Source organism: Propithecus coquereli, unplaced genomic scaffold (assembly GCF_000956105.1).
Source record: "Propithecus coquereli isolate 6110/MARCELLA unplaced genomic scaffold, Pcoq_1.0 Scaffold178, whole genome shotgun sequence".
Taxonomy (NCBI): Eukaryota; Metazoa; Chordata; class Mammalia; order Primates; family Indriidae; genus Propithecus; species Propithecus coquereli.
In genome coordinates this window covers 1394552-1417236 of record NW_012142523.1, presented here as the reverse complement: position 1 = coordinate 1417236, position 22685 = coordinate 1394552, and the positions used below count along the sequence as shown (strand labels likewise).

The following is a 22685-nucleotide window of genomic DNA, read 5'->3' as shown; positions in this document are numbered from 1 at the left end:
CCCCCCCATCATGGGCAGCCAGAGCTCCAAGGCTCCCCGGGGCGACGTGACCGCCGAGGAGGCAGCAGGCACTTCCCCCGCGAAGGCCAACGGACAGGTGGGTACGCTCGGCACGGCCGGCCCCGGCCCCCTCCTCTCGCACCTCGCCCCCTCTAGGGCCCTGGGCCGGGGCCGCGCACTTTGTCCGGCCCGGGACACGCGGCGCCCCCTCCCCCGCCCGGTCCCTTTGTTCTCGGCGCCGCAGCCCCCGCGGGCGAAGCAAGGGGAGGGGCGGAGAGGGGGCGCCGGCCGGGCCCCGCCGCCTTCTTTGTTCGCGGCCCGGGCCCCCGGCGCTGCCCCCAGGCCGCCCCGAGTGCCGCGCGGGGAACAAAGGCGCTGCTGGGCCACGCCAAGGGGGCGCCCAGGGGCCGCGAGCGGTGCCCAGCGGGGAGGGCACTCCACCCGCAGACCTGACCTCGGTGGCCCAGGCTTTTTTTTCTTAAGAGGGAGCCGAGATGTGGGGAGAGCCTGGGGTGGGTGGGGGGCCGTTTGCACAAAGCAGGAGGCCGGGAAAATAGGCCGTCCAGGTGCAGAGAGACAGCGCCCCAGGGCGGCTTCCCGCCCAATATCGCCTGGCGCGACTCGCCCGCCTGCCCGGGATCCGCACAGCGGATCCAGAGCGGCTCCGCGCGGAATGGAGAGCTTGCCCCGGGGGAGGGGGGTGGGGGCCACAGGACCCCAGCGCCTCCTGCCGGCCGCGGCCTCTGCGCGCTGGGTCCCCGCGCGCCTGTGAGGGGCGAGGCTTAAACCAGACTTCAGGGTTGCAGTAGAATCAAGTCGGGGACCCGGTTGTCTGGAAGGGGTCAGAAGCGGGCTGGGGGAGGGGGAGATGAGCCTTGGCCCTCATTGCTGTCTCCTCTGCCCTGCAGGAGAATGGCCACGTGAAAAGTAATGGAGACTTATCCCCCAAGGGTGAAGGGGAATCGCCCCCCGTGAACGGAACAGATGAGGCAGCCGGGGCCACAGGCGATGCCATCGAGCCAGCACCCCCTAGCCAGGGTTCTGAGGCCAAGGGGGAGGCCGCCCCCAAGGAGACCCCCAAGAAGAAGAAGAAATTCTCTTTCAAGAAGCCTTTCAAATTGAGCGGCCTGTCCTTCAAGAGAAATCGGAAGGAGGGTGGGGGTGATTCTTCTGCCTCCTCACCCACAGAGGAAGAGCAGGAGCAGGGGGAGATTGGTGCCTGCAGTGAAGAGGGCACTGCCCAGGAAGGGAAGGCTGTTGCCACCCCTGAGAGCCAGGAGCCCCAGGCCAAGGGGGCAGAGGCTAGTGCTGCCTCCAAGGGAGGAGACACAGAAGAAGAGGCAGGGCCCCAGGCTGCAGAGCTGTCCACTCCCTCGGGGCTGGAGAGTGGCCCTACACCGGCCAGCGCTGAGCAGAATGAGTAGCTGGGTGGGGGCAGGTGGGTGATCTCTAAGCTGCAAAAACTGTGCTGTCCTTGTGAGGTCACTGCCTGGACCTGGTGCCCTGGCTGCCTTCCTGTGCCCAGAAAGGAAGGGGCTATTGCCCCCTCCCAGCCACGTCCCCTCTCCTCCTTTCCCTCCTGTGGATTCTCCCATCAGCCATCTGGTCGTCCTCTTAAGGCCAGTTGAAGATGGTCCCTTACAGCTTCCCAAGTTAGGTTAGTGATGTGAAATGCTCCTGTCCCTGGCCCTCCCTCCCTGGCCCCACCCCTGCAGAAGGCAATTGTTGGTTTTCTTCCCCAATTCTTTTCCAAGTAGGTTTTGTTTACCCTACTCCCTAAATCCCTGAGCCAGAAGTGGGGTGCTTATACTCCCAAACCTTGAGTGTCCAGCCTTTCCCCCTGTTGAGTTTTTAGTCTCTTGTGCTGTGCCTAGTGGCCCCTGGGCTGGGGAGGACACTGCCCCTGTCTAGGTTTTTATAAATGTCTTACTCAAGTTCAAACCTCCGGCTTGTGAATCAACTGTGTCTCTTTTTTGACTTGGTAAGCAAGTGTTAGGCTTTCGGGTGGGGGGGAGGTCTGTAATGTGAAACAACTTCTTGTTGTCTTTTTTTCTCCCTTTGTTGTAAATAACTTTTAATGGCCAAACCCCAGATTTGTACTTTTTTTCCTAACTGCTAAAACCATTCTCTTCCACCTGGTTTTACTGTAACATTTGGAAAAGGAATAAATGTTGTCCCTTTAGTGGTGCTTTAATGAGTGGTCTTCTGGGGGTAGGGTGAGAAGATTGGTAGAAACTAGTTAATCTCAAACCTCAAGGGAGGGGTTAAGACAGGTAAGTTGATGATGGTTTTTTTGTTGTTATTTTGGGGGTTGCTCAAATACTCATGGACACCAAAAGTCAGGGAAGTGGCGCTGAAATCAACTCAAGGACACTTAGGAAACAGAAGCTCAGGAGGGTATAGAAATGTACCATTTTATTACAAAGAGTCTCACAAAAATGAAAATAGTATCTCAAAAAGGAAACTAGACTACCAACCTCCACCTGCAGAACTGGGGGAAGACAGGGCAGGCAGTGTGAGTTGCTTGGCCCACCTGAGGCCAGTGGGAAGGTATGAGAACAGAACCAATCTAAACATGGCTGATGTTACCTTAGGAGCCAGAAAAGAACAGGGGATCCTTGAAGACCCAGCCACCCCTTCTAGAATGCTCAATAAGGGCACGCTTCCAAAACTACTGAGCAAGCACTTGGTGTTTCAGGATTTTGTCTTGCACCTGCATAAAAGTATCCCTTCTACCCAGACCTGGTACTCTTTATGCTTTGAAATTAAGACTGGGGAGGGAAGGGTGGCAAGGCAGCTCCTAGAAGAGTTCACCCAGAACAGCTGCCCTGGGCTCAGGGCCCTTGTTTCTTTGTTTCTATCTTGCCCTGGGGATATTTATATTTAATAAGTTTTCATATAAATACAAAGAGAATTAGAAAATATAAAATCTGAGGGGGTAGAGGAGAAAGGTGGGGTACTTGGCAAGAAGCCAGAGCTGGAGAGATCTGCTCAGGCCAACTTGACCTCCTCCTTGACCCTGTGGAGAGAGCAGAGACTGGCATGAGACAACCCACGCAAGAGGCCTGAGGCAAAGTGGAAACAATGACTTCTACAGGACACCAGCTGCCCAGGTGACTGCTGGGGGCTGGGGCTTCCTAGCTCTGCCTAGAACTGCAGAGACAGACTGGTCCCTGAAAGAGGCCTTTGTAAGCTGGACCAGCTGTCCCTGTGCCTTCCCTCTCAGAGTGGTGGGACAAAGGCACTAGTGCTCCAATGCCAGGGAGATGGCCAACACACAGCTCCTTCCTCACCCTTTGGCTTCTGGCTTCTCCTCCTTGGTTTTCTCCTCTTCTGTGACTTCTAGAACATAAGAGTACAGGGATGGCCAAGGGTAGCCCCTCTGGAAAGACCCACGAGATCTTCACTTACCCCGAAACCCCTTCCCCAACACTAAGCTCACTGGACATACAAAAGAGAAACCCATCCCATCCCAGGTCCTCCCAGTGAGCCCTGTATTGAACGGACAGGTTGGACCGGTTTCCCAGCCTGCTACAGCCAGAACCCAGTAGGCGGAGGCAGCCCCCTGGGAAACGGGTGAAGTGCTGAGAAAAGGGCTTGGGTGGTATGTGAGAGTCACAGCTCACTCAGCCAGTAGACGTTTCGTTGTTCTGTGGGACCTGCCACTTCTGGGAGCCACTGAAAGGCCCAGGAAGCTAAGGAAGAGCCCAACAGGAGCTGGCAGGGCCTGAGTCAGCTCCCTCCTCCCGGTACCCTACATAGATGCATCCTCCTCCAGGGCTCGAGACCCAAGTCCTGGTTCAACCCAAACCTACCTTTCTTCTCTTCTGGATCTTTCTCTTTTTCATCCTCTGTTTTGACTCTCTTGGCTTTTTTGAAGTTGGCAGAGTTCTTGCGGCCACCCTCTCCTTCCTCATCAGAGTCAGAGAACTCTTCCTCACAGGCAATTCGTTTGTCCGAGGAACAGACTGGGAGGCAAGGGAAAGTAGGGGAGAGAGTAGGCCGTTTACCTCATGGTCTATGCCTACTGCTTCCCTGAGTGTCCTTCAAGAAACACCAAGGGAAAGGGACCAAGAGAAGGAAAGGGAGGGAACCTGGACTCCCTAACATGTTCCTACAGACACTGGAACTTGAAATTTAGGTTTCTCAACAGGCAGGTAGCTTGGGGGGCAATGTGGAACCAGGAATGGTAGAGCTACCTACTGAGTGGGAAGGGTCTGGGTCTTACTTGAGATGCGCTTGTCAGGGTCTTCTTCATCCTCATCGCCACTTTCCTCTGGGATGGCATCCTCAGGAATCGCCTGCATTTGGACCCCAGGAGCATGAGGCAGCATCCTCAGGTTCTCAAACAGTCGCTGTCTACAGTCAATGGGAGAGAGGGTGGCTGGGCTCTGGTTAGGGACAAACCAGAGCCTGCAATGTTCAATCAAGGGGTGGCCAGAGGAATACTCACTTGATCTTCTCTAGGTACTCATTAGTGTTCTGGTTAGTCATATTGGAAGGACTGATGTGAAGCTTGAAATCTGGACCAAAGTATTCGAAGTAGTCATTGTAGGGAAGCTCTGATTAGGGTAGGAGAGAAGAGAGTCAAGAACCCTGAGAAAAGCATTTGTAGATTTATCTGGGCCTGTTTACCCATCTATCAAGCAGAGAAGAATGCCTCTGAGATAGGCTGAGACTTGGGTGCCTATGAGATTTTAACACCATTCTCTGGTGTCCATGCCAGTATATGTGTCACCAGGAAAAGGCCCAAGCACTGGATTAAGACACTTAGGCAGGGTTGGTCCGAGTGCAGTGGTGTTTACAACTAATTGATCACAACCAGTTACAGATTCCTTTGTTCCTTCTCCACTCCCACTGCTCCACTTGACCAGGAAAAAAAAAAAAAAAGACACTTAGGCAATGCTCATTGCAAGTGTTCCCTTCACTCACGACCCCAGTTACTCTGTATAATAGAGTAGATATTCCAAAGCTGTAAATAACCACTGATAGTTTTATCCAGCCAAAAACAGGAGGGAGAGGGGAGTCAAAAAGGACTAGGGAAAAACTGGTGGCTATGATCTGTCAATCACAATGACATAGTATTCCCATATATGACCAATGGGGAAGGGGCTGTGAACTTGAGGACACATGAGCTCCAGCCCCTGGCCCAGCCCACTCCAACCTGGCTCTGGAGTTATTACCATTTGGGATCTCCGTGTCCAGGGCCACAGCTGTTTCATATGTCCAGCACCGGGCAACGTTACGAATGGTGTAACCACCTCCTCCCAGCATCAACATAGGCAGGTTGAAGCTCTTGACAAATTCCACACACTTGGCGTGCCCTTTGGTAGGAAAAGGGGTACTGGGTTATAGGAGCAACCAGCAGGACCCTGCCCACCCATGCTTGTGCTACCTGGTCTCACCTTTGATGGTCAGATTGAAGCAACCTAACCGATCCCCAGACAGGGAGTCTGAGCCACATTGTAAGACCACCGCACTAGGCTGGAACATCTCCATTACTTTGGACATGACCTAAAAGGACACATCCTGGTTACTACCGACCAAGAAAAGTTATGCAAGGTTTGGGGATGGAAAGGTTGGGTGCTGTACTTTTTTCTGTTCCTTATCACCCACTCCTACCTTTCTACTCTCCCTCATGCTGTATGGTAGAGAAAAGGGAGTAGCAGGCTGGGGCTCTTGTTTCACCACTTTGGATTTCAGTTTTCCAATTTGAAAGGATCTCTAAGATCCTTCTAGCCCTAACAGTGCTGAACCTAGAATGGTCTCCCTATCAACTCCCTAAATTTTTTCCCTTCTTTCACTGCCCACGCTCCAGTGCCATTTCTTCTAAGCCGCCTTCCTGATCCTTAGCTGCACCTACTCTACTCATTCAGTCCTACAGACGTGGAGCCTTATACTATGAGCAAGCACTTCGTATATCTTATTCTCACAATTAGATTCTAACGTTACTGAGGACAGAGACCATAACCCACGCTTCCGTTGCGCTTACTATTAATACTAGGCACATAGCAGGCACTTATACTGGCCTACATGCCACTACATACTGCCACCTCTGCACTTCTGCTGGTGCTGTTCCTTCTGCTGAATGCTACCCTTGTGGCCCCCACCTCCTTCTTCACATGGGTACTTCCTCATTTTTCAAAGTCCAGCTCAAATGTCACCACCTCTGTGAAATCATCCCTGACTACCCTCTCCCTAGCGCAGGCAGCAGTTTGTCTCTCACTCCTCTGTTCATTCCTCAAAAACACAGGAACCAGGCTAGCCTGCCCGTGGAACATGCCAGACAGCCTTTCCATAGCCTGTGGATGGGCTGACTGGTCAAGGGCTTTCCCAGACAAGTCCAGTCTGGGAAGAAGTAAGTCCCTACTTCTTCACATGTGCAGACATCAATGTAAGGCAACAAGAAACATGAAAAACCAAGGAGACATAACACTACCCAAAAGATCACAATAGTCTCCCAGTGGCTGACCCCAAAGAAATGGAGATATAAAAACAGTACTGACCACACACCTTTGGGTTTGTGCCTGCCTTCCCTACCATAGACTGTGAGTGCAAAGATCGTGTCTTAGATATTCTTGTATCCAGCAGAGGGCCTGAATATAGAAGGCATCAACATGTTTGGATGATTTTTATTCCTTAACTGACCACACAACAATCCAGGGTTGAAATACCTCTCATTCCCAGCTAGCCTTAGTGGGGAGAGATGCTTGTGGTATAGTGGGGGTGCTATGCTCCCTGTCCCCTAGACCAACCTGTTTATAGCCCAAGGAGTGGATAAAGCCACTTACCGGTTTGAAAATGGCCTCATAGGACTCGTCATCAATTCCATCTCGGAGCGGGTAGTTAACAGCATAATACTTGCCTTTGCCAGCCCCAATATCCTAATTAAGAGGGACATTAAAGTGAAACTGAAAGATGAAGCCAGGAGGAAAGTCAAGGATGGGGGCTGGAGGGTTAAGGAAAGAAGCAGTGGTTCTAAGAGAGACAGGCTGGGCCCATGAGGTGGGCCAGGACCAGGGTACCTCACTGGCAAATCCAGCTCACATCTCTGGACCCGCCACTGAGCCTGTACTCAGGCTGAGGGCTGTTCATGGGTCAGAGATTGAATATACCACCCCACAGCACAGCATTTCCACCTCTGGATTGGGTTAGGGCTGGCAAGCAGCTGGGTCACAGAAATAACACCCATCCCGACAGCCCTTTCATCTCTAGAGAGCTTTACTCTCACTCCTCTACCCCCATTCTCTCCTCTCTAGGGAGGCGTGGAGGGAAGCAGAGAGAAAAGCAAAATTCTTCCAACTAACTTCAAAATAGTAAATGCTCATTTATTCTAATACTTGCCATAGCAAACAACTGAATTATTGCTACTTTTCACCTTAGGCTACCAGCATGGCAAATTAGCTGATTTCACTGTATTCATGTTAACAGAAGCAGATGCAACAGCTCAATGAAGTAGCTTCCAAGGATTCTTATCCTGAGGTTCGTGGATGGGCTTCCGTAAGGGGACATATCTATTAAGTATCCTATTATCAGCGGCAAAATCTGAGGAGAGAGTCCCTAACTTTAAGTCATAAGGCCAAAGGGGAAGGTGACCTAAAAATGTTATTAATAAGAACCTTTGGCCGGGCGCAGTGGCTCATGCCTGTAATCCTAGCACTCTGGGAGGCCGAGGTGGGAGGATCGTTGGAGCTCAGGAGTTCAAGACCAGCCTGAGCAAGAGCAAGACCCCGTCTCTACTATAAATAAAAAGAAATTAGCCAAACAACTAAAAATAGAAAAAATTAGCCAGGCACGGTGGCACATGCCTGTAGTCCCAGCTACCCAGGAGGCTGAGGCAGGAGGATCACTTGAGCCCAGGAGCTTGAGGTTGCTGTGAGCTACACTGATGCCACGGCACTCTAGCTCAGGCAAGAGAGTGAGACTCTGTCTCAAAAAAAAAAAAGAATCTTTGAGGTGCAGTGCACACCTGGGAGATGGACACGCTTGAAGCTCTGACTCGGGTGGGGCAAAGGCAATATATGTAACCTAAACATTTGTACCCCCGTAAGATGCTGAAATAAAAAAAAAATCATATATTGCCTATTTTTCTTTTAAATAAATCTGATTTCAATAAAATTAATAAAGTTATATAATATATATATAAAAGAACCCTTGAGATGGTCCTTAAGAGTCCCAAGTCCTAGCCTCAAACTCAAGCCTTATGGGGGCATAAGAACAGAGTAATGCAACCCAGCTGTGGCCAGGAGGGAAGTCCAATGAGTCAGGAGACCCTTATCCTTCTCTAACTCTTTAAGTCCCATCATTTCTTTTCTCCTGAATAGAAAAGGGAAAAGATCATGGCAGGTGCTCCAGACTGGGCTGCGGAGTTCTGAATGGCAGAAGAGGCAGGAAGTGGTTTTTAGTGGCATGGGATAGGAGAATTAGAGCTAGCAGCTGAGGGTGAGCTGGTTGGCCCCTAAAGGGATTTCTCACCCGTAGGTCCCCAGTTCCTGGGAAGTACTCTCCATATTTATGAAAGGACACAGTCATGACCCGGTCTGTGGTATAGAAGGCCTCTTCCACGCCATCGCCATGGTGAATATCAATGTCAATATACAGCACCCTCTGGTGATACCTAGGATCAGAAGGGGGTCAGGGGTCTGCGGGGTCTTTGGTGATGGGACGCGCCAAGCGCGCCAGGTCCCAGCTTACCGGGCTGGCTGCCTCCCTCAGGTATCTCTAAGCACCAGAGACGTGGAAACTGGCTGAAGGAAGGTGGAAGAGCGGCCGGTTGTCTCCAGAGGCCTGACCAAGCCGACCAAGTCCGATCTTCCTACTCTACAGCCAGGGTCAACTCCAGCCACACAGGGACCACTCTGGAGGCAGGATCTGAGCAGCGCCTGCCCCTGATCTTGCCGTGGGCTCAGATCAAACCAAGGCCCCGTCAAGGAGAGGATGGCCAGAGACACTCACCGAACACATCCTAGCCAGCACACCGCTCGGAAAAGCAAACTAGGGAGGCAAGCCCAGGGGTAGAGGGAAGAGGGAACCTGGCCTAAGGTGCTCCTCCAAGAGACAAGGCCAGGCAGGCATACTTTAGCAGTTCCAGGATGGCCAAGACGATATCATTGACGTAACAGAAGCCAGATGCCTCGGACTTCTTTGCATGGTGCAGGCCCCCAGCCCAATTCACAGCGATGTCCGTCTGCTGCTTATTAAGTTTCACAGCACTTGCTGGGCGTGGGAAGAGAGAACATAAGCCTGTTACTAAGCCAGTCTTCCCTTCCCCCAAGAAGCCCAGGGAACCCAGTGAGAGGTAGGACCTGCCTATTCAACAGCTGTATTGTACAATTCACAAGCCAGTCTGCTCCCTCCCACCCTATTCCAACAGGGAATAAACATGATACTACCAACTCTTAAAAACTATTTTCTAAACTGAGGATGGTAACCCATTAGTAGGCCTTAAAATTGATTTAGTGGAATTTATTTAAATGAAATAGAGCAGAATAAAAATATCAGAGTAAACTGCTCTTTTGTAAAACTTTGGTTTCAGAATGAGTGAATGTATGTGTGCCCACACACATATATCCTGGATTGCATGTGTAAGTTTATTTCTTATTACAGTTCATAGTCAAAAAATTTTGAAAAAATACCAAAGATAATGCTTGCTTGCTCAAATTACACATAGGTCCAAGAAGAAGTAAGAGAGAAATACACACGCATTTGTGCAAGCACATTTGTGTCAGTGTTAACTTTAACAGTAATCAAAGCATGGAACAATCCAAATGATCCAACAAGAGAGGACAGATTATATCAACTGACGTAGGTCCATAATATGACTGATCATATGGCCACTAGAAATCATGCTGTAGAACACCACAGGGAAATTTTAAAGATTTACTAAGTGAAAAATACAGGCACAAAACTGTGTGTGTGTGTGTGTGTGTGTGTGTGTGTGTGTGTGTATATATATAATATATATATAATGCAACACATTTTTGTAAAATGTAAAATGTCCAAATATATACACACAGAAGAAAGAATGGATATACTAACACCAAAATGGCAACAATGGTTACAGATGGACAGTATGGCTGTGGGTGATTTTGGTTTTTTCTGTGTACTTGTTTTCTGTGATTATGTTGGGGGGGGGGTGGACATAGTGATCATAGGAAAATAAATATTTGTTAAGAAAGGGTTTAGATTTCACCTCAGTGTGTACAAAAAAAAAAAAGAAAAGAAAGGGTTTAGAGTAATCCTAGAGTTAAGCCAGAAGCTACAAATGGAAGTGGGAGATATGTGGGGAGTATTTTTGACCTCTAAAGGCAATTACCATATTCTTTCATAAGACACAAATGATGACTCTTCCATTTTTATAGCACTTTGCAGTTCACAAATTGCTTTTACATACAGCATCTCAACAACCCCATAAGGCCTATAGGGAATTCCTTGGTAGGAGAGGACAGTCAAGGACACCTGTCAGTACCATGTCAGAGACTGAACCTGGGCTAAGACTAAACCAGAAGGACATTTTAGAGACCTAAGGTAAAAACCCACAGGAACTTTCCACATGGTTACAGGTCAGCCTGTTAGGACAGCAGCCTAAACAGCAGAGCTCAATAGAACAGCCCAGCCCAGCCCTGGGGAGGGGATGTATATTCCTTACCCACAGAGCCACCAGTAGACAACTGACAGAACTCAAACAGGCCATCAAATACTGGACAGTCCTCACCAACGTTGACTTGAAAGAAATAAGCAACATGTTAGTTTCCACAATTTCCTTTAGTTTAGATATTTATGCGCTGATGGAAAAAGCACGGAATTTAAATACAGAAGGCTTGGGTTCTAGTCCAGGCTCTAGTACTTACTGGCTGTGTAACTGTATCAAGCTGTTTAACTTGTTTGAACTTTAGCCCATTATCTTTAACGAGCAATAATGATATCGACCTCACCCAACTGGTGAGAAAATTAACAGAAATCTAACATGGGAAAACAGTTAGCAACTTGGAAAATGTAGGTTCATTCCTTGAGGAAGAAAAATTTATCCTCTTCTTCCAGCCTGCGTTTGTTCCTGGACCTCACTCTAGCTGACCAACAAGGGTGAAGAACAGAGATCCGTATAACTGTCATTCACTGAGCACTTGCAATGTGCCAGAAACTGTGTTAAATGCTTTAAATCCTGAGATCATTTACCCTCACACAACCTTCTGAGGTAGGATTTGGCCCTATCTTTTAAATGGGGAAACAGGCACAGAGAGGTGAAATGCAAGTAAATGGCAACAGCAGTATTCAAGCCTCAAGCTTTGGTTTGTCTGTCCTAAAAGCCTGTGAAAATATACCCTGGCCTTTTCCCACGTCTTGGCATATATACAACCTCATTTGATCCTCACAACAACCCTATGGGCTGGACAAGACAGATGTCAACAACACTGTTCAGAGGAACTAACAGATACAGAGAAGTTAAGTGACTTGCCCAAGGTTATATAACCAGGCAGTGGCAGAACCAGAATCAGAGTCCAGGTGTCTTGACTCCCACAGTCCAGTGCTCTTTTTACTACACCCACAGTGACAACTGGAGTAAAGTTATTTCAGGCCTAAAGGGGTAAAAGTACAAACTAGTACATAACGTGGAAACACATGCAAACAATAATGCAAATGAAACGAAAGACAGGAAGGAAAGCACACCTGGGGGTTGCAGACTCACAGAGCTAGAGGGGAACCTTATGGCTCTAAGGCTCCTCTAACAGAAAAGGAAACTGCTGGGACATCAATGATGTACAGGAAGTTAGAGGCAGGAGTAGGGCTACTTATTCTCTTGCCCCAGCCTTCCCACTGCACCCACTGTTACCAGCAGGAGTTCCCAAAGTAGAGTGAGGAGGAGGAGCCCTGGGATGAGGACAGTAGTAAAACCCAGCTTGGCTTGTGCTAGTAAAATCTTAAGACACAGTGCTCAGTAAGGTGCGGTAGTTCACGCCTGTAATCTTAGTGCTCTGGGAGGCAGAGGCGGGAGGATCACTTGAATCCAGGAGTTTGAGACCAGCCTGGGTACCATAGCGAGACCCCTCCCCGCCATCTACAAAAAATAAAAAAAATTAGTCAGGCATAGTGGTGTGTGCCTGTAATCCCAACTACTTGGGAGGCTGAGATGGGAGAATCACTTGAGCCCAGGAGTTTGAGATTGCAGTGAGTGCTTATACCACTATACTCTGGCCTGGGTGACAGAGACCCTGCCTCTGAAAAAAAAAAAAAGGAAACAAAAGACACAGCTGAAGCTCAAGAATCACCAACTCTGGTACTGTCCTAAACTGAGGGTGCCCAAGCTCTGGTGCTCCAAGGAAGTGTAGCTGCATAAGGGAGTGAGTAGTGGGTGACTCTTTTCCTCACTTCCTGGGTAAACACTGGGAGGCCGTGTAAATAAGAACTTTGGTCCCTGGGGCCAGGCTATTTATCCACTGGCAACTGATTTTCCCCTCTGGTTGCTTCCTTTTGCAGTGGGTTTGGCCTGCCTGGGTTTCCAACCTTTGTTTATACTGCTTTGGGATGTGGAGCTGCCGTGGGAGGGAATGGGTGTTTTAGATATGAGAAAAAAATATTTTCCTTCAGGCCCCAAACCAACAGGTGGCTCAAATGGTCAGCCCATTTATTCCCAGCTCAATGAGCTGTGTGATCAGAGATGGAAAGAGGGGAAGTGGGAGAGCACTACTTGAGCTCATCTGTGAGGTAGGGAAGACTTTTGTGTGGGTTTTCCCTCTTCCCATTATAAACACTTTTCTCATTCTTAGGCTGGCTTTAGACTAAAGGGGAGCAATACCAGGTGAGAGGTGGTGGAGTAGAGGCAGGCAGAGAAGGCAATAAAATGTATATTGAAGAAATGCAAGGGATTAAACAGTGATTTCAGGATTGTGCTTATATCTCGGTGGTAGTGGTAATGGGGCGGGGCTGGAGGGCAGTGGGAGAGAAAGGGTATGTGATCAAGGAGAGGTGCCCAGGGGGACTTCAACTGTATTGATAATGTTTTCTTTCTTAGGCTGGGTAGTGGGCATATGGATGTTCATCACATTATTTTTTAATATATTTTTTGTGTCTGTAATATTTTATATACACCTTATATTTTAAAAACTCCAGAATCAGAGGACTAGAGTTCCATTCTTCATTCTACCACCATCTTGCTGTGTGACTCTGGGAAAGTCATCTCTCCTCCCTGGGTCTCAATTAGTATGTCTGTAAGATGGATGAGAATGTCTACCAATTTTCTTTTCTTTCCTTCTTTCTTTTTTTTTTTTTTTAGAGATAGGGTCTCACTAAGTTGCCCAGGCCGGCACTAAACTCCTGGATTCAAATAATCCTCCTGCCTCCTGAGTAGCTGGGACTACAGGCACCCAGAACTAATACACCTAATTTTTCAATGTACAACTTTAGAATGCTGGATTCAGAAAAACTGGAGTGCCAAAGCAGAACCTGCATACTCCTGAGGGCCTAATATTTTGTCTGCTTTGACAGACTTGTAAATAAAAAAATAATAAGTCATAATAGCAAAAGCTCCTAGTCATTGAGGGTAGGTACTCTGAATGTATTATCTCACTTATTCCCGCCCGCCCCCCAGACTATGAAATGAGCACTATTGTCTTCCCCTTAAAGAAGGCAAGTAACACTCAGAGAGCTGGGAGACTTACTCTAGAGCACATAGCTAAGTGGCAGAGCTGAGGATTCCAAGTAAGAACTAAAAACTCATTTTCTTGGTTTAATACCAACCTGCTTCTCTAGTGAGAGCCTGCTCTACTGAGAGTAGAACTGATCCTTGGCTTAAATGGGTTATGGAAACCCCTAAAGCCATCTACAGCAAAGGAATGAGTTTGCCTCACCTTGGAGGGAAATAAGATCCCGCCAATTCAGAAAGCAAACACCCTACTCAGAGGGGGCAGCAGCTCTTGGAGTTGTGGGTAGTAAAGAAGCTTTACTACAAGGAAGGTCTCCATGTTTCTGCCATCATTACCACTGTACAGTTATTGGAACTAATAAATAACTTTCTTCCTTGAGAATAAGACTACCTTGTGGCCAGCAGTAATAAACAAGTGGCACAGATTTCCTGATATTTCAATATAAGCTGTCATAAGCTAATGAAAACTTCTTTTGGACAATACCGTTACACTGTTTTATTGTATGGGATCTTAGGCGCTAAGGTAATTTCTAAAATAACATAAGGAAGAAGTCAGGTGTGATAGTTTTGTCGTAAATTTGAACAAGTGTTTTCCCCACAGCTAAAATAAGTCCCACGATTCTTATAAACTATTTTTTTTTTTTTAAGACTGAGTCTCACTCTGTCACCCAGGCTAAAGTGCAGTGGCATCATCATAGCTCTCTGCAGCCTCAAACTCCTGGGCTCCAGTGATCCTCCTGCCTCAGCCTTCTGAGTAGCTGGGATTGCAGGTGTGCACCACAATGCCCATCTAGTTTTTCTATTTTTGGTAGAGACGGGATCTCCCTCTTGTTGAGGCTGGTCTCGAACTCTTGACCTCAAGCGATCCTCCCACCTTGGCCTCCTAGAGTGCTAGGATTACAGGCGTGAGCCAGCATGCCTGGCCCGATTCCTATAAAATGAGTGTGGCTTCTGAGAGGGGACTTGTTCTGGAGTTTCGAGTCCCAGGGGACAGGGGTAGAATCACCTCATCTCAAAGATTACATCATCTAGAGTCTGTCCTGAGTAGCTTCTAAATTCTCAATTAATACGCACATAATAAAGTATAGTCATAATTGAACAGAAATCAGAGATCGTGTGGCCCAGCCCATTTTACAAAAAAAAAAATCTGAGGGGAAGTGACTTGCCCAGTCAGTTAAGAGTTAGAGCTGGGCCCTGTATCTGTTGTCTCCCCCTCCCAGGTCAGTGTTTTTTCCATTACAATAATTACAGTACTCTTGGGACAGTGTTGTGAACCTAACTGGAAAAAGTCCAACCTCTATAATTTACAATCAGGAAACAAGGAAAACCACGACTTAAGAAAAAAGAAGCACTTTGGCACCCTTGGGGGACAGGGGAAATCAGGTGTCAGTTGAATGGGAGATGCAAGGAAGGAAGAACAGGCCTCTACAATGGAAAGGGAGATCCAACTGGGGGCTTGAGAGTGTGGAGGGAACAGAACAGACTTACATCTCTGCATCTGCTTGCTGTATTCGGACATGTTATCTGGACGGATGGAGCGCAAGAATTTAATGTAGTCGTCACTGTGGTACTTGGTCATCTCCTCAGCATTGGCTTTGTGAGGGCGCTAGAGGGCAGAAGGGAGAAAGGGCAAGTTATTCTCGACTACTGCCAGTCTTTACTTAGTTTGGACACATATTTTCTGCCTAGCACTGAGCTTAGGTGCTGTTACAGGATAAAAATAAATAACGGATTAGATTTAGGCCAAGAAACTTACAATCTAATTAGGAAAACAAGATTATCAAAGGAGACTGGATAGCAGAACACCTAGAATGCAGCTCAAGCTCTGTTGCTTAGGGAAGTTATTAATATGATCTCTTCAGCCTCAATTTCCTCATTTACTAAATAGGGACATCGACCTCACAGGGAAGTTGTGAGAATTGAATGAGATTGTTAAATCTCTTTGTAAACTGTAAGTTGCTTTACAAATTATGTTTTATCGTTAAATATAACAATATATAATTATGGGCCAAAGGGCTCCAAGAGTTCAAGAAAAAAGAAAATTATCCAGGTGTTGTGACCCACACCTTGTAGTCCCAGCTACTCAGGAGGCTGAGGCAGGAGGATCACTTGAGCCCAGGAGTTTGAGGTTACTGTGAGCTATGATCACACCCCTGAACTCCAGTCTGGGTGACAGAGTGAGACTTCATTGAAAAAAAAAGAAGAAAAAGAAGAAAGTAAGTACTGACAATGAAATAGATGGGAAATCCTTCATAAATCATCACACCAACAATTCTGATCACATCCTCCTCACTAAAACTTCCTTGACATGATAATGTCCTGGTCATCCTACCATTCTGATTACTCCTTCCCTCTTTTTAAAAATTCTCTTCTCTTCTCTTCCTCCTATTCCTTAAAGGTAGGGCCTTTAAAGATGATCCTCTTCCTCTCTAATTACCAATACAGCAAGGCCTCACTTAACATCGTCCATAGGTTCTTGGAAATTGTGACTTCAAGTGAAACGATGTATAAAGAAACCAGCATGGCCGGGCGCGGTGGCTCATGCCTGTAATCCTAGCTCTCTGGGAGGCCGAGGTGGGCGGATTGTTTGAGCTCAGGAGTTCGAGACCAGCCTGAGCAAGAGCGAGACCCCGTCTCTACTAAAATTAGAAAGAAATTAATTGGATGACTAAAAATACATAGAAAAAATTAGCCGGGCATGGTGGTGCATGCCTGTAGTCCCAGCTACTTGAGGCAGGAGGATCGCTTGAGCCCAGGAGTTTGAGGTTGCTGTGAGCTAGGATGATGCCACGGCACTCACTCTAGCCCGGGCAACACAGTGAGACTCTGTCTCAAAAAAAAAAAAAGAAACCAGCATTACCATAGGTTAATTGATACAAACAAGAGTTAAGATCCTAGCAGCGTATTTCTGGTCACAAAAATATCGCCAAATGCGCAATAAAAGACATGGTATGAAAGTGCTCAGTGAGCTTGCCATATCTGTTACTGTTTTTTGAACTGTGTGGTAGTAGGAGATGCTCCTTGAAATTTTCACTTTGCAAACATTTTTTTTTTTTTAATTTAACCTACCACCACTACCATCTCCGTTGCTCACTGATTTACCAAAAATTGGGTAAATAATGACTTTAGGTTAATTGGCATGTCTAAATTATCCCAGTCTGACTGAGTATGGGTGTGTGTGTGCTGCCTTGCACCCTAAGGTGCTGGAACAGACTCTGACCACCCTTGAAAAATGAATGAATGGATGCAAATTATTGTCAAATAAAAATTAACCTAACATGCACATCTTTGGGATGTAGGAGGAAACCGAGTACCCGGAGAAAACCTACACAGACAAGGAAAGAATGCACAAACTCCACACAGACAATAGCCGGCTGGGAATCAATTTTTATAAAGATTCATATCACTTCTAACATTAAACATTGAAATAAACATGAGCTATACATAAATTTAAGAAATATTTTAAAAACAAGTAAAATCATTTTTTTCTCATGAACGTTATAATGAAATGACATTGAACAAAGCGATGTTATTCGAGGATCTGCTGTACTTTTATAGTTTATAAAGCATTTTCACTACACAGTTAACTTTATTTTTTTTTTTAATTTTCTTTGTTTTTCTATCTGCATAGGTTAGTAGCCTAGACAGCTAACTTTAATTGTTTCCTCTGTGCCAGTCACTGTTTCAAGCACTTTAAATGCTATCTCCCTGGATCCTCACAACAGCCTTTTAAATTTCATACTGTTGTTATCCTCATTTTGTAGTGAGGAAACTACAAAGAGAGGTTAAGTCACTTGCCCAGGGTTACACAGCTGGTAAGCTGGAATAGGAACCCAGAGGTCTGGCTCAGGTACTGTTTGACAGACTGAAAGAGAATGTTTTATCAAAAAACATCCACAGTGAAGCCAGGTGCAGTGGTGCACACCTACAGTCCCAGCTACTTGGGAGGCTGAGGCAGGAGGATTGCTTGAGCCTAGGAGCTCAAAAAAACAAAAACAAAACAAAAAAATCATAGTGAAAGAAGCAAGACTTGGATCCAAACACCAAACTGTTTTTACTACACTAAGTCCTTTACCCTCTTGGCAATCTCACCGAAGCTCTCTGCTTTGGCTATCCCTTCTAGACGATGACTGCCCAAACTCTACCTCAGTCTTGATCTTGGTTCTGAGCTCTAGGTTTACAATTCCAATAGCTACCCAGCCAGTTCCACCCTCGAACCCTAGAGGCACTTCAAATTCAACTGGACACAACAATTTGTTGTTGGGAGCCCAGAAGCACGCAAATTCAACTTAGCTTCCAGAACTTCTCTTTTACTATTTCTGTTAATGATACCAACATCCACTCAGGCTGCAAACGTTAAGTGTCATTTTAAACTCTGTCCTTTTTCACTTGCATTGCCAGTCCCTCTCATCATACTTCCATAATCTTTTTTTTTTTTTTTTTTTTGAGACAGAGTCTGGCTCTGTTGCCCGGGCTAGAGTGCCGTGGCGTTAGCCTAGCTCACAGCAACCTCAAACTCCTGGGCTCAAGGGGATCCATCTGCCTCAGCCTCCCGAGTAGCTGGGACTACAGGCATGTGCCACCATGCCCAGCTAATTTTTTCTATATATTTTTAGTTGTCCAGCTAATTTATTTCTATTTTTGGTAGAGACCTTGCTCTTGCTCAGGCTGGTCTCAAACTCCTGAGCTCAAACGATCCGCCTGCCTCGGCCTCCCAGAGTGCTAGGATTATAGGCGTGAGCCACCGCGCCCGGCCGACTTCCATAATCTTGATTGCATCCACTCCCCTGTTTCTCCCAAAGGAGAGAAGGATGTGCCATCCCAAAATATGCCTAATTGGTATATTGATTATCTAGAGTTGAAAACATTGGAGAAATTATAGTTTCACAAAAGGCAAGCTGGCTGGGCATGGTGACTGGCACCTGTAATCCTAGCACTTTGGGAGGCTGAGGTGGGAGCATCACTTGAGGCCAGGAGCTTGAGACCAGCTTGACCACGACCACCCCTCTCTACAAAAAATAGAAAAATTAGCTGAGCATGGTGGTATGTATTTGTAGTCCTAGCTACTTGGGAGACTGAGGCAGGAGGATCACTCGAGCCCAGGAGTTTAAAAACAGTTGCACTGAGCTATGATGATGCCACTTCACTCGAGCCCTGGAGACAGAGTAAGACCCTGTCTCAAAAGTAAAAAAGAAAGGGCAAGCTGACCTGTCTCTTCCTGATTGCAGCAAGCCACAAAGATTCCTCTGAGAAGGGTACCCTCACCATATAAGAAAGTAGCCTTATCACCAGACACTTGGAATTGGAGGCTGCAATGGATCTGAATAAACATACTCAAGTAACTCTTATCTTCTACCTGTTTTACACTTCTCCCCTATCTCCTACTTCTCTAGAAAATTTACTGCCCCTAGCCAGATTTTCTTTGTCCTGTCATTTCTTCTCAAATTTATCATTCTTTGTCTAAAAAGTATAAAAGCATCTTGCTTTGGCCACTTCCTCAGACTTCATTCTCTTATGAAGATCCCCAGGTACCTATAAAACCAACAAAATTTGCGTACTTTTCTCTTGTTAATCTGCCTGGTGTCAATTTGGTTTCTAGATCCAGCTGTAGAGCTCACTGAGCTAAAAGGGGATTTGGAGGTATCTCTGGCTCCCCTACACCCCTACATTCCTCCTCGTTCCAAGGTTTCCTGTTCTCACCACCATCCACGTAGCTGCCCAAGATAGAAGCCAGAGTACCATCTTTGACTCCTCTCTCTCCTCATCCACTACATTCGACTTCTCTTGAAACCACCACCAACACATCTGTCAGATCTGTCCACTTCCATCCCCAGGCCACCGCCTTTTTGGCTTGGATTGTGGCAACAATCTTCTAACTGGTAATCCAGCCTCAACCTTAACATTGTGAATTTATGCTCAGTCCTACACGCAGAGTTCTCTGTCTTAAAATGCAAACTGAATCATGTCACTCCCCTCTAAAAACACTTCAGAGGATACTCACAATATCAAGTTTAAACTCTTTTACCTGGCTTGGAATAATCTGATCCCTGCTTACTTTTCCAGCATCCCCCTAAATATTTTATGCTCTAACCCAGGGAACACCAAATTCAAAACTTTTAAGGGCCAGGCAGTTTAGCTAACTTGGTGCTTAAAATAAACAAATAAACAAAATACCAGTGAGCAGAGGACAGCCTTTATTTACATAGCTCTGGCTGATTACCGCCAAGAGGGAATTTGGGCCCAATTGCCAGATCCTTACCAGTCAAATTTCACTTTTTCAAAGATTAGCCATTAACATAAAGTTCTTAAAATACTTTGTGGGTTAAACAAAACATGTTTGAAGGGCTAAATTTACTTCCTGCACTGTACCAATCTGCCAAGCACTGCTTTACTTGAAATTCCCTAAGGGCAGTCTCTCTCTCACCTTTAGGCCTTTGCATATGCCATGACCTAGGATACTGTTCTCTTCCAACCCTTTACTCAACTTTTAGGTTGCCACTGAAAAGTCAGGATGGGTATGGTGGCACACACTTGTAGTCCCCACTAATAGGGAGGCTGAGATAGGAGGATCACTTGAGCCCAGGAGTTTGAGGCTGCATGGCACCATAATCATGCCTGTGAATAGCCACTGCACTCCAGTCTGGGTGACATAGCAAGACCCTGTCTCTTAAAAAAAAAAAAAAAAAAAGAAAGAAAGAAAAAAAAGTCACTTACGCCGGAAAACTGTCTTTGACCCCTCAGAGTCTCAGTTAAGTAACTCTGAAGTAGTCCCCTGGTAACCTTGTACTTCCCTTACCATAACACTCAACAAACTGCATAGAAATTGCATGTTTGCTTGGTCTGCTCTGGGAGGCCAGAAGCAGGTTAGTCTGTATTCAAAGCAACTAACACAGTGCTTGGCATGTAGCAGCTGCTCAGTAAGTATCTGCTGACCTACTAAATTAACAATCACTTGGATTATTTTTGGCCTCCTAATTGGTCCCATTTATATACATCCTTATCGTCTTCTATCTTTCATATTGGTATCACAAAAATCTTAAAATTAATGCCCTGCTCTCAAACATTCAATGACTCCCTATTTATAAAAGAAAAGACTCTAAACTCTCTGATATAGCAATCAAGGAACTTCACAAGGTTCCTCTCCCAATCTAATTCCCCCTGCTCTCTTTCATAAATATTATACTACAGACAAACGACTCTTTCTCAACAAGATCTATAGAGCTTCCCAACACAGTACCTGTGATCGTGTTCTTCCTACCATTTGAAATTCATCCCTTATCCCAAATCCCTGAAGGACACAGCCCATCTCAAATGCCACCTATTTTACAAAGTAAAAGCAAATCTTGTAAGAACCTGTCTTCAGCCCAGGACTTAAGTTTCAAAGAATACAGTAGTCCTCCCCTTATGCTCGGTTTCCATTTCCACCATTGAAGTTACCCCGAAGCCAACTGTGGTCTGAAAATAGTAAACGGAAAATTCCAGAAATAAACAGTTTATAAGTTTTAAGAGCTATTCTGAGTAATGTGATGAAATCTTGAGCCATCAGCTCTGTCCTACCTGGGACAAGAACCATCCCTTTGTCCAGCGCATCCACGCTATATACACTACCCACACGTTCACTCCGATTGCCTGTCAAGGTATCATCGCAGCGTTCATGTTCAAGGAACCCTTATTTTACTCAATAACCCCAAAGTGCAAGATTAGTGATGCTGGCAATTTTGATATGCCAAGGAGAAGCTGTAAAGTGCTTCTTTTAAGTGAAAAGATGAAAGTTCTCAATTTAATACAGAAAGAAAAAAAATCATATGCTGAAGTAGCTAAAAAATCTATGATAGGAATGAATCTTCTATATGTGAAACTATAAACAATATATTGTTATAAATTTTCTATTGTATTATTAGTTATTTTTGTTAATCTCTTACTGTGCCTAATTTATAAATTAAACTTTATCAGAGGTATGTATATATAGGAAAAAACGATATATATTGGGTATAGTACTATCCATGGTTTCAGGTATCCACTGGGGGGATCTGGAACATATGCCCCTTGGATGAGGGGGAACTACTGCATGACCTCACAGTCAAAAATCAGGAAACATACAGGAAACAAAGCATCAGGAGTGAGAGCCCACAGAAATAACAAATAGCAGAATCAGATCTACAGAGATCTTGAATATAGGTTTAAATAAAAAAGAACTAGGCCAGGCATGGTGGCTCACACCTGTAATCCTAGCACTCTGGGAGGCCGAGGGTGGGAGGATTCCTTGAGCTCAGGAGTTCTAGACCAGAGAACAAGAGTGAAACTCCATCTCTACTAAAAATAGAAAAAATTAGCCAGGTATAGTGGTGAGTGCCTGTAGTCCCAGCTACTCAGGAGGCTGAGGCAGGAGGATCACCTGAGCCCAGGAGTTTGAGGTTGCAGCCAGGGAGTGAGACTCTGTTCTCAAAAAAAAAAAAAAAAAAGGAAATTGAACCACCCTCCTCACTTACCCGCTTAAGAAAAAAACAAACAAACAAAAAAACGCAGGAGGCTGAGGAGAGAGGATCGCTTGAGACCAGGAGTTAAGATCAGCCTGGACAACATAGCAAGACCTCTTCTCTTAAGGGAAAAAAAAAAAAAGTAGCACTCAGATCAGTAGGGAAACAACAGACTTTTCAATAAATCAGCTGTGATAATATACGAAAAAAATTTCAGTAGATTTCTACTTCAAAACATACCAAAAAAAAAAAATCAATTCTAGATACAGTAAAGACCCATCTGAGAAAGCTTTGAAAAGATAACAGGTGAATACCTCCAAAGTTGAGAAAGATTTAAGACACAAAAAACACTTATAAAGGAAACAATAAATATACTACATAAAAATTAAGAACTCTGTTCATTAAAGATACGTTATAGTTAAAAGACAAAACCAGAACATAAGATATTTAGAGCAATATACTGATATTGGTCTATCTATACTAGAAAATATAAAAGAACTATTACAGGGGCCGGGCGCGGTGGCTCACGCCTGTAATCCTAGCACTCTGGGAGGCCAAGGTGGGTGGAT

General features: G+C 45.9%; 2 protein-coding genes across 2 annotated transcripts in view; one reads left to right on the top strand and one right to left on the bottom strand.

Annotated features, from left to right (window-relative positions):
- The first annotated feature begins 8 nt into the window (after positions 1–8).
- Positions 9–2182, top strand: MARCKSL1 (MARCKS-like 1). The gene is made up of 2 exons (XM_012642262.1): positions 9–97; positions 909–2182. Exons 1-2 carry the CDS (start codon positions 11–13, stop codon positions 1422–1424), a joined length of 603 nt encoding a protein of 200 aa, XP_012497716.1. The 5' UTR covers positions 9–10; the 3' UTR covers positions 1425–2182.
- A 216-nt stretch (positions 2183–2398) lies between these two features.
- Positions 2399–22685, bottom strand: part of HDAC1 (histone deacetylase 1) — a 31283-nt gene continuing 10996 nt past the window's right edge. The window contains exons 3-14 of the mRNA XM_012642261.1: positions 15128–15245; positions 10649–10723; positions 9078–9216; positions 8476–8617; positions 6792–6884; positions 5406–5514; positions 5184–5324; positions 4454–4562; positions 4229–4359; positions 3816–3968; positions 3294–3342; positions 2399–3019 (exon numbers count right to left, since the gene is read on the bottom strand). Coding sequence (XP_012497715.1) covers positions 2992–3019; positions 3294–3342; positions 3816–3968; positions 4229–4359; positions 4454–4562; positions 5184–5324; positions 5406–5514; positions 6792–6884; positions 8476–8617; positions 9078–9216; positions 10649–10723; positions 15128–15245 — 1287 coding nt within the window. The 3' untranslated portion in view covers positions 2399–2991. The remainder of the gene's footprint in view (positions 3020–3293; positions 3343–3815; positions 3969–4228; positions 4360–4453; positions 4563–5183; positions 5325–5405; positions 5515–6791; positions 6885–8475; positions 8618–9077; positions 9217–10648; positions 10724–15127; positions 15246–22685) is intronic.